Source organism: Acipenser ruthenus, chromosome 5 (assembly GCF_902713425.1).
Source record: "Acipenser ruthenus chromosome 5, fAciRut3.2 maternal haplotype, whole genome shotgun sequence".
Classification (NCBI taxonomy): domain Eukaryota; kingdom Metazoa; phylum Chordata; class Actinopteri; order Acipenseriformes; family Acipenseridae; genus Acipenser; species Acipenser ruthenus.
In genome coordinates, this window is record NC_081193.1 from 1,190,829 (window position 1) to 1,202,500 (window position 11,672).

The 11,672-nt window shown below is 40.6% G+C and overlaps 1 protein-coding gene across 7 annotated transcripts in view; it reads right to left on the minus strand.

The window, feature by feature from the left end:
* Positions 1 to 2,992: 2,992 nt before the first annotated feature.
* Positions 2,993 to 11,672, minus strand: part of LOC117403069 (SR-related and CTD-associated factor 8) — a 37,860-nt gene continuing 29,180 nt past the window's right edge. For all 7 annotated transcript variants that reach the window (XM_034004957.3, XM_059023495.1, XM_059023494.1 and 4 more), the window contains 9 exons: positions 10,505 to 10,698; positions 8,251 to 8,351; positions 7,921 to 8,034; positions 7,576 to 7,732; positions 6,976 to 7,106; positions 6,646 to 6,784; positions 6,398 to 6,460; positions 5,707 to 5,934; positions 2,993 to 4,728 (listed from right to left, as the gene is read on the minus strand). In XM_034004957.3, the coding sequence (XP_033860848.3) occupies positions 3,623 to 4,728; positions 5,707 to 5,934; positions 6,398 to 6,460; positions 6,646 to 6,784; positions 6,976 to 7,106; positions 7,576 to 7,732; positions 7,921 to 8,034; positions 8,251 to 8,351; positions 10,505 to 10,698 (2,233 nt within the window). In that variant the 3' untranslated portion in view covers positions 2,993 to 3,622. The remainder of the gene's footprint in view (positions 4,729 to 5,706; positions 5,935 to 6,397; positions 6,461 to 6,645; positions 6,785 to 6,975; positions 7,107 to 7,575; positions 7,733 to 7,920; positions 8,035 to 8,250; positions 8,352 to 10,504; positions 10,699 to 11,672) is intronic.

An 11,672-nucleotide genomic window follows, 5' to 3' on the forward strand; every position in this document is an offset into this window, starting at 1 on the left:
GTTAAGCATGCAGCCTACTGACAGAGCCGCATTCATTATAAGATCACAGAGAGGCTTCATAAAGGTAAATATACGCATCATAAATGCTATATTTACATAATCAGAGGATGATTCAGAATCAGAAGTAGAGTCTCAATAAATGTCTTGTTTAAATTTAAATCAAATTGTACAATTTGTTGAGATACTTCTGTTGGAAATTTGTTTAATGCGTGGCCAAAGGTTTCTCACTGATAAATTTACCCTCTCTGTCAAAACGGCAAGTTTCCCAGTAATTAAAAGCTTAGAAGGAATGCCGAGTATGACAGAATCAAGGTTAGAAACTCCCGCTCGCCCGAGGCGAATTAAATCTAATGAGGACTAGTTGCTGTCTGTGTCTCAGTTGTTCTCTGGACGAGTACTTAAAACAAATGTACACATATACTCATGTTCAAAGTCTTGTGTAGAAATGCAGGAAGAGTCAATTTTCTAAAACGGGGTGTAGCAGTGGCGAGTAAATATTCATAATACTTACAAAACAGTCACTCGGAACAGATTGAAACCTCTGCATCTCCCCTGCAATGCTAACCCCACTTAATGACATTGTACGTTTGTGTTCTCCCTCTGCATGGGATGTGAAGTTTATTGGGCGTTTGATTTTACTGAAACATGTTGCATCTTTGAAGCAAGCGTACTCAATAAAAAAAAAAAAAAAATGTAGAGAAAAAATGTAAAGAAAAAGAAAAAAGACTGAAGAGACTGTGTGGTCCAGTGGCTAAAGAAAAAGGCTTGTAACCAGGAGGTCCCTGGTTCAAATCCCTCATTGTGTGACCCTGAGCAAATCACTTAACCTCCTTGTGCTCCGTCTTTGGGGTGAGAAGCTGAAAGTGTTTTTAAAACACCCTTTTCTTACACCAATACAGTACTATAGTAGCATTTTAATAGCAAAACATCACTGGCAGCTCACAAACCAGAAGGCGATCCTTCACATATTCAAATCCATTCATACAAAGTGTCCCAGCTTTTTCGAAAACAATCTGCAATTGCCAAATTTTCCTTTGTATTTTTTATGCTTTCATTAGTATCCAACCTAGTAGATTTAGTATTCGTCAATTCTGGCAGATTCTACTGTACTTGGAAGTTTTTTTCTCCCACTGCTAATTAAAAAAAAAAAAAAAAAAAAAAGTAGTTCCTAAACATGCAGAATACATGTGAAGGGGGGGGGGTTATTTACTTAACAAAAGAAGTCATGTGAGGGCAAGATTATTTACAAGTGTGCTACTGTGCATCCAATTGTTTCTTCAACCCCTATATGCATGGTGTGTTGATTACAAGGGCTGGAGACATGGATTAATCAGACATGCTGGTCAGGATGTGTGTGTTTTCCTACATGTCTAAACAATATCAATTACATGCAATAAGTTCAGTTAGTTATCCACAATCCATCTAATAACTACATTTCATTTAGTTTTTGCAGGTTACAAATGTTCTTAACTTGCAGACTTCCTACAAACATCCAGTCAAGTACACAGTAACTTGTTTTCAATAGTGCCTTCACCCTTCACCAGTGTAGTGAAAAACTTTAGGGCAGAGATGGCACTTAATACCTAAACACTTTTCAGTACAAAAAGGGCGACGAAAACAACACACTTCCACATGCATACTTTTCATGAACATACTGTACGGGAAAGTCTAGAGTCGTCGTTTCCCCCCCCCCCCCCCCCAAAAAAAAACACAATAATACTGTACCAAATTCAAGAAATTGTGCGATTTCATATGCCCTCTGCTGGCTGAAACAAATCAATGTAACTAAAAATGAGCAGATCTTTAATAGAAACAAAACAGTTCCCCTAGAATGAAGCAAAGCAAGTTATTTGGAACACAAGTGTGTACAGAGATGCCAACTAAAATTATTTTATATAAATGATTAAAACGGGGGAAATAAAACTAAATAAACTGTGAAGACTTCATGTTGAACGATCACGAGTATTTGTCAATGTTCTGCCTCACTTTTTTTTTTTTTACCTAACAAACCCATTGTTTTCTGATAATTTTACACTTGTCAACAATGCTTGTGCTGTACTGGCTGGTGCTTTACGGTAGTAGTTCGCTCTCCTGTGTTCATGCATTTTATGATTACTTTGAATACCAATAACATACTACGGTGTCTAGAAATTCATGTTCACATTTGTTAGTAGGTCTACTCCCTACACCATTTAAGTCCTATGCTTGACACACTGCTCAAAATTCAACTAAACTGAAAGCAGTTTTCACAGGACTACTCAAATGTATTCCTCCTTCCTAATGAAAGACTAACACCACGAGAGGGAGTTCTCCAACAGTAGCTACCTGTCAACTACTGAGCAGTCAGCATGAAGTACAGGTTTTTGCAATGTTCCACTTTTCATCTCCAGAAAAAGATTTACACGTCAGAACAAAGGTTGCCACATTTAAAGTTCTATAAACATGTAGTACACTAACATAAATCTCTAAAACCTGCTATTTGTTGTATTTCAAAATAAAAAACAAACAAAAAGGATATGGTCTTTATGGTCTGTGCAACCTAGGGAGGCCCAGGTAACACTAGCAATTCATTTGTGCAACTTTCGGCTAAACTGGGTTCTGACAGGGCTATGAAAAGGGGAATTTCCATCTGGTTTCCCCAGAAAACCTACAAGCAACTATAAATAACAAAATAGACTCCAAAAGAACACACACTTGGGAAAACCATTCCTATATCTACCAAGCTTATCCCACTTCGGTCTTACAAGAACAAATTGCAATGTGTACGACTAGAGAAGTCTGTCAGGATAGGCTACACTTCTCACACCAATGTCTAAATCTGGGTCTCTGTCCTTTCTCTTTCATTTCCAAATTCATCATTCAACTTCAGCAACAATTGTCGACGGGCTCGTGTGTCTAGCAGAAAACGCTTTAGCGAGACGGAAAGCATGTGTGCAATTTCACATTCAAATATTCTTTGGATGTGTGTACAAAATACAATTCCTAGAACATGTTTATCAAACAAATAATGTTTATTAGCAACTAAAAACATTCACTTTTGTTTTCTTTTTCTTTTACTCACTGCAGTACGAGGAACAAATCACAGACATTCATTTTGGGGATAACACAGAGCATGTTGTAGATTTATTTTCACAAAGTTCTTACAGTTTCTATATACCTCAGTACTATTACCTCAGTACCTGGTTTACGTATATTTTGCTTAAAAGACAAAAGCATAACACACCTAGGCATTGTTTTAAAATTTTGCAGCAGCATTTAAAAATAGACGAACACAGGCCAGCACCTGCTGTCTTCAAGTATTACAACATCTGCAGTGAAACCATTGGAAACAGCCAGGATCTTCTACTTTCTTCCATAGGAAGGTCAAACTGTTTTTTGTTGTTTAATTAAAAAAAATGTGGCGAGCTCAAAATGAAAATGTACCCAATTAAAAGTTGTGGGAGTGGCTTTCATCATAAGAATAATTAAAAACAATTACCTACCATTTTTTATAAACTAAAAGAGCACTCTATACAAGTCAGTTGTACACCATTGTGTGAAAGATGAAGTGAATTACTCAAAAGGTCCAGTCAGCCATTTACCTATTACAGAGAATTGACAACTTTACAAAAGTATCTTTTACCTACTGAGTGATGACTGTCCCCTCAGTTTCTGTTTTCTCTACCACTGGCTGTTTGTCTATTCCGGTTTCTGGCTCATTCTTCTTCTCATTGTCTACATCCTCGGGAGAAGCTTCTTGCTCTGCTAGTTCAGGATGGTTCTGGTCTTGCTCAATGTCTGTTTCATCACCATTTACCTGTGGTGGCTTGTCTCGCTTTTGGCTTTCAGCTACACCTTCGAAAAACTTAAACGCTCGTGGCGGAGCAGGAGGGGCAGTCCAGGACTCACGGTCTCGTTCACGGGCAAAACGGCTCCCGTTCATTTCCCTGCGGAAATCCAAATCTCTATCGTCCCGATCCCTCTGCCTTTCCCAGTGACGACGACGGTCATCAAAATCACGGTGAACGTCTGGTTCGAAACCCCGGTTCCACGTCGGCCCACCACGCCCATCAAAGCGGAAGTTTCCAGTGCCTGGACGATCATCATTTAAACCTTTTGGACCACCAAAGGGCATCCCCCGGTGCTCACGTTCATCAAAGTCTCCTCGCGGGGGACCCCACCGGCTCTCTGGCCTAAAGCCACTTAAAGACTGCCTTCTACCAAGGTTCTCTCTTCCTTCCCCTGGCGGCCCTCTGAACCCATCCCTTCCGTCTAACGGGGGAGGTCTATTTACGTTGTCACTCGGCTCGACTGGGGGTCTTAAAAGGCTCTCGCGTTTCTCCACGGGGGGAAATCGATAATCTTGATCGCATTCCTGTTGGATGCTGTCATTCCCAGCTGGCATCCCCTCATCAGGCTTGCCTATACTGTTGTCAGCCTGGTTCCCAAGTCTCTCAAAAGGTCCTTCAGGCCTGGTGAAATTGTCAACTGGTGGGAATGGCCCGCGAAGTCTAGCCTGCAGGGAAGGGTCAAGCATTGATGTGGGAGGCATGTTTGGTTGAGGAGGCATTCCAGGCTGCATCAACATAGAAAAACGTGCCCCAGGTGAGGGGGGTAGCATTCCTGGGCGGATGTCCAAGGGCAATAATCCAGGCATCCTTTGGCCATGAATATCTGGATGGTGCAATGACGTTGCAGACGGATGCATCCCCAGGAGGCTAACTGAGCTCCGAGCATCACTTAGGATTCCTGAAAAAAAAACAAAAAAAAACCCCATAATGGTTAGATTTTGGATACACGTTTTCATTACCTCATTTTGTGGCATTTTACATTTGAATGCATGTTAACCCTTTGCAGTCCATTGTCGGACTGGGTCCGACATTGCAATTATTCCTCACAGGTCCTTTGTCGGACTGGGTCCGACATCATTATAGCAACGCAATAAACGGGTGTTTAGTCGTTTTTCCTCCGGAAAAAGCCGAGAAAACCATTCAATTGCCGAGTGGGAGCGACAGGAGCCGAGACAAGTCGGAAAAAAAAAAAAAAAGGCGTATCTCATGAATAGTCATACATGGTATCAGGTATCTGATAACAGGGCGTTCATAGTAAACAAGCTGGCTGAGTGCGTCAGCGCACAGAGACTATCATGGACATTTGCAGAGCTTTTTTCAGATGTTATAGTAATAAAATAATGACTTGGATCGCATTATTGAGGAGTTTGGTGATAAAACGAGTGATCCGGAGATGATCGATCGGTATGTACGACTATTATTATTATTATTTATTTCTTACATAGCTGAACGCTATAGCAAACGAAAGGGTGGGGCAGGGCTGGAGATGCCTAGTGAGTGCTTTGTTGATATGCAGGGCCATTTAAACCCGTTTGACTGTGAAAAAAAATACTTTTAAACAGCACGTATAAAATTAACTGCGCGTGTGAAAATTAATTAGACCTGGCGTGCCTGACGCGCAGTTAATAAATGGACTGCAAAGGGTTAAGTGAAAAAGATGGAACACAAACTTAATGGCATAAAAAGGCAAAAGGACACCTTATATCATTTGAATCCATGTGCTGATTTTAAACCATTTAGATCTATTTACTCTTTAAAAACCTACTTTAAATATGTAGGTTTTCAAATCATAGGTCGGTCATCTTTAATTGACTAGAGTTTCAGGGTGCCACATTAAGTTTAACTTTAGCTCCATGCTTTGTGCATGGTCCCTTACCTTGTGCAGTTTTATTATCAGTCCGATTCTCTGCAACCTGGAACCCTTTGTCATCCAATTCTCTGTGGTCGACTTGCTGAGTCTGCATGCCTAGATTATAGTCACCGCCCCCTGGGATGGCGTGGGAAATGAATGTTCCAGGAATAGTGTTAACTGATGTCACAAGGCTGCCAAAGGAAGGATCCTTTGAATTGTCTTGAGATGTGGAAACTGAAGGCTGAACCAAAGCTGAAAAAAGAAAAAAGAAAAATCATAAGCACTTAACTTTCACTTATTGCATTTGCAGCCACATTAAAAAGATTTTTCAAAATTACTTTAAAAGTAATATATTTTTAGTTTTCCTAAGCAACCCATGTTGTGTACATCTACTCCACACTGCATAGAGCAGCAGTGTGGAGTAGTGGTTAGGGCTCTGGACTCTTGACCGGAGGGTTGTGGGTTCAATCCCCACTGCTGTACCCTTGAGCAAGGTACTTTACCTAGATTGCTCCAGTAAAAAACCCTACTGTATAAATGGGTAATTGTATGTAAAAATAAATGTGATATTTTGTAACAATTGTAAGTCACCCTGGATAAGGGCGTCTGCTAAGAAATAAATAATAATAATAATAATAATAATAATAATAATAATAATTCTGGCCAATATGATCTCCAAAACACCAATTACTTTAACAAGTGTGTTTATACCTACATGTTGGTATGGCAGGGATTCCAGGTCCTATGGCTGACTGAGGAACAGGTGGTGGCATGTAACCTTAAAATAAAATAAAAATCAATCCAAAAACTGAAGGATTTTAACATGTTTCCTCTATATTGAACTGCATTATAAACAAACTGGAATGGCTTCCCCCACATTTACATACATATTTAAAAAACATGCCTGAAAAGAATCACTAATGAAACAAAAATGAAACAAAAGCATTTGTACTAATTGTTTACCAGGCGGTGGCTGAGATGTATTGAAACCAGCTCTTAAAAACGGAGGTAGGTGGCCAAAGCCTGGAGGAGGCATAGCCATTGTCACTGGATAGGCTGGTGGCATCAAGCTAACAGCAGGGACTCCCTGAGCCACTGGCATCTGAAATGTATTAACATTAGATACAGGTTAATTTTTAAAAAAACTCAATTTATACTTTTTTTTTTTTTTCTGGAACCCCCAAGTTAGATAAGCAAGTCTCTAACTCTTTTCAAATGCAGGGGTTTCAGAAACGTCAGCCCACGACCAATTTAAACTGCCCCATGCTTAGTGTATTTATGTAAAGTACTAACCTGTACAGGTAACATGGTGACTGGCTGAGTATATGCATCTGCCTGTGTAGTAATCATAGTACTGGTATCCATTGTAGCACTTTGAGTGTGGCTTTCTCTTGCAGAGTCATAGCTCCTCGCTGCCTCCCATTCTAAAGACAAACGTTCAGGTGAATTCATCAAATTTCAAGTTCTTCAAGTCACATTTTCCAGTCCGTACATGACACACTCTATACCAGGTGATTTTAAAAGACAGTTGTGGTGTGGTTGTTGGGGGTGGAATTGCAGGTACCAAATGGTGGGGTAAATATGTGGTTTCCAAATCAGACTAGGAGTACTTGAATGCAATTTCCATAAAGCCCAAATTAAATGCATGGCACTCAACATTCTCTTGTATTTATCTGTTTGTAACATCTTTCTGAAACAGAATAATGGTATATTGATACCTACATCATTTTGACATGTATGTTGTAACAACTTTAAAAAAAATTATATATATATTTATATATTTATATATATATATATATATATATATATAATTTTTTTAAACGAGTTGTTACAACATACATGTCAAAATGTAGGTATCACTCATGTATGCCTCCACCATAATGAAGCTCTCACCACCGTTTACAGTCTCTTGATCGATCATTCCTCCTTCAGCAAAGCCATCGAGATCATCCATCTTCACCTTCTCCCATGGTATATACGTTACACCTAAATCTACATCCCACAACTGTTTGTACTCTTGTTTTACTCCTTTGTTTAATGCCCATGCAATCTGCAGAAAAAAAGAATCATAAGACAATCTGTGAAAAACTTTTTCTAAAACAATTAGTTACTGTACAGAAGTTTTCAGACTCTGGACTAAATAGGCAGGCGTATTATAAATTAAAGATGAAGATGACGCAACAAATACACTCATATAATGAACAGGGTTCATACACCTGTATATATGTGTATATATACCTTAATGACTTTTGAGCCAATTTTGCAAGACCCGGTACTGAGTTTCTGCCGGGCACGGTACGCATCCTGTCGATGAACCATGCAAATGTATGCACAGCCTCGAGGAGGGATCATCTGAAAGTATACAAGAAACATTCTCTTCCGTTAAATCCTACGTAGCAACAGAAAATGATTCATACATTTAAATTCATGCACATTAAAAAAAAAAAAAAAAAAACTTTGTAAATATCTATTTCACATATCAAATTTGGTTTCAAATCATAAAAAAAGCACTTTCAAACTGAAAAACTCAGAACTTAAGTTTCTTGGACAAAAATGAAGTTCACTTACATTTATTGATTCAATTTGTCCAAATTCTTCAAACAGGTTAGTGAGATCTTGTTGTGTGGCCTTTTTATCCACTTGTCCCACCCAGAGTGTTGTACTACACACTGAAAAGAAATGTATTAACACGAGACCATATTTGTCACAGAACAAATGGGGATGCAAAAGATGACTAAGGGCTGGTTCATACAGCAGGCGCGGACAGCTATAAAAGCTGTGCAGCTTCATTATTCGCTGTACGAAGGACGCATTGGACAGCTATAAAAGCTGTGCAGCTTCATTATTCGCTGTACGGAGGACGCATTGGACAGCTATAAAAGCTGTGCAGCTTCATTATTCGCTGTACGAAGGACGCATTGGACAGCTATAAAAGCTGTGCAGCTTCATTATTCGCTGTACGGAGGACGCATTGGACAGCTATAAAAGCTGTGCAGCTTCATTATTCGCTGTACGGAGGACGCATTGGGTCCCAGCCTTTTTGACTGCGCAGCTGTCGTTCATACTTTAAATAGACTGCATTCGCGTAATTAGAAAAATTGACATTTTAGGAGATGTGCTGAGTTTGTACGTTTTATACAAGAGGTTTAAAAAAAAAGTGCCATGAAAAAGTATTTGCCCAGTCTGATTTTCTGCATTTTTGCATATTTGACACATTTGATACACATTTCATTTATTTATTAAAGAAAGTTATGTAACACCCGATGCCCCCGTGTGAAAAAGTAATCTCCCCCTTAGACTCAATAACTGGTTACGCCACCTTAATAACTGCAACCAAACGCTTCCTGTAGTTATTGATTAGTCTCTCACAGCGCCGTGGAGGAATTTTGACCCACTCCTCCATGCAGAACTGCTTCAACTCAGTGACATTTGTGGGTTTTCGAGCATGAACTGCTCGGTTCAGGTCCTGCCACAACATCTCAATGGGGTTTAGGTCTGCACTTTGACTAGGCCATTCCAAAACTTTAAATTTCTTGTTCTTCAACCATTCTGATGTAGACTTGCTTGTGTGTTTCACATCATTGTCTTGCTGCATGACCCAGCTGCGCTTCAGCTTCAGCTCATGGACGGATGGCCTCACATTCTCCTGCAGAATTCTCTGATACAGAGCAGAATTCATGGTTCCTTCAATGATGGCAAGGCGTCCAGGTCCTGATGCAGCAAAGCATCCCCAAACCATGACACAACCACCATGCTTGACCGTTAGTATGAGGTTCTTACTGTGGAATGCAGTGTTTGGTTTTCGCCAGACATAACGGGGCCCATGTCGGCCAAAAAGTTCCACTTTTGACTAATCTGTCCATAGAACATTGTTCCAGAACTCTTTTGAGGATCATCCAGGTGCTTTTTGGCAAACTTGAGACGAGCATTCATGTTCTTCTTAGTGAGCAATGGTTCCCGCCTTGCTACTCTGCCATGAATCCCATTTTTGCCCAGTGTCTTTCTGATGGTGGAGTCATGAACACTGACCTTTGCCGAGGCGAGAGAGGCCTGCAGATCCTTGGATGTTGTTCTAGGGTTCTTTGTGACTTCCTGGGAAGATTCACTCCTGGGAAGATTCACTACTGTCCCAAACTTTCTCCATTTGGACAATATGGCTCCAACTGTGGTTCGGTGGAGCCCCAGAGCCTTAGAAATGGCTTTGTAACCCTTTCCAGACTGATAGGCATCAACAACTTTTTTCCGGAGGTCTTCAGGAATTTCTTTTGTTCGTGGCATGATGTGCCTCTAGAACCTGTGTGCTGAGAACTTCACTCTGATGGTAAGGGCCAAAGTTAGTCAGATTTATATTGGGCAGGGCTGGCCCAAATCAGGCCTGGTTGTTAACCAAAGTACTCAAACAGCTGACCCTAATTATCCCTTTAATTGGGTTGAGTTAACTAGGGGGGGGGCAATAACTTTTTCACACCTGAAGATTGCATGTTTGATTACCTTGCACACCAAACAAATGAAATAAGCACTAAACTTTGATGATCATTTTTTCTCTCAGACTCCCTCTATATACTACTACAACCTACGAAAAAATCTGACCAAATACAATGTGAAAAATGTGCAAAAATGCAGAAAATCAGACAGCGGGCAAATACTTTCACTGCACTGTATATTGTTCTCATATCGCACAATGAGAATTGTTTATTTTTTTAATACTGCGTTCCGCTTTTGCATTCATTCTACTACGTCTGGATTTCAAATCTGAGTCCTCATGTGGACCTGCTGACCACTAACTCCAATCCCTGAGCATGCAGGTTCCACTTGGTCTCACCGCTCAGCGTTTTTGATCGTATTGGAGGCAATCCTTTTTTCTGGCGCTCCTTCTCTCGTTCCCTGGCTCGCCTCTCACTGGAGTACGAGCGTGAAGACTTCCTCTTCCTGTCCCTCGATCTGGAGCGAGAGCGCTTCCTGTGTTTACGTTTCCGCGAGCCAGAACGAGAACGGGATCTTCTTTTCCTTGGTGATCTGCAGGTGTAATAAGAAAAAAAAAATAGGAGGTATATTGACAAATGATTATTTAAGAATTATGTAAAATAAATAAGAACTTGTTTGTTTAAAGTCAAAGGTATTAGCTGTTCCTCTTCAGCAGACAAACACAGTGTGTGACAGAGAGTGAATGAATTCTAGTCATCAATCTCCCTCCCGACCTGTGAGGGGCATGGTATAACAGGAACACAGTGTGTCCCGTACTGGATGGTTTGGCAGTTCATTCCAGGGTCAGTCGGAAGCCGGCCATCCGGAGAAAGCGGCGGAGTCACAATACCAGAAGTCATCCCCTTAATGCGGTAGACGATGGGTCAGTCATGGATTGGAGGATACGTGATTGCACTTGCTACTGAAGGGGGCGTGACTAAGGGTATATCAGGGGATGTAGCAAATCAATCTGGTCCTCGGTTGTGGTTACGAAAGGACCTGTAAAAGGATTACTGTGCTGTAAAAAGAAACCGTGAGTTTTTGTGTTTTGTCTCTCTACTAAACTGCCACCTTTGTCATTTATAAAAAGGCTAAACTCCGGGAGCTGTAGCTAAACAGCCAGCAAACAAACCCGGACTACACTTCACCACTGAGCACGTTTAAGCTTGTAAATCACCCCTTTCATTAAGAGCACTCACTCTGGACTTTTGATCGTGTTTGTGTTTGTGTGTGTCTTGTTTAGTGTATTATTTCGGGACTGAACCCCATGGTTTAACTGAACGATACACATTGGTGTGTAGAGCCAGTTATTATTTAACCCTTTGTGGTCCTACAATTTTTCCTTTCCGGTCCGATGTCAGACCCTGTCCGACAACATGAAAAAAGGCATTGCACAGGACCCTAGTTGGTTTTTAGACGGAAAAAGCCTAGAAAAGCTTTAAATGGCTGAGAGAAGCTGGAAAGAAAAATGGAGGCGGAACTGAGCAATACTCATTGTCCCTTCACCACAGACACAACACAGACAT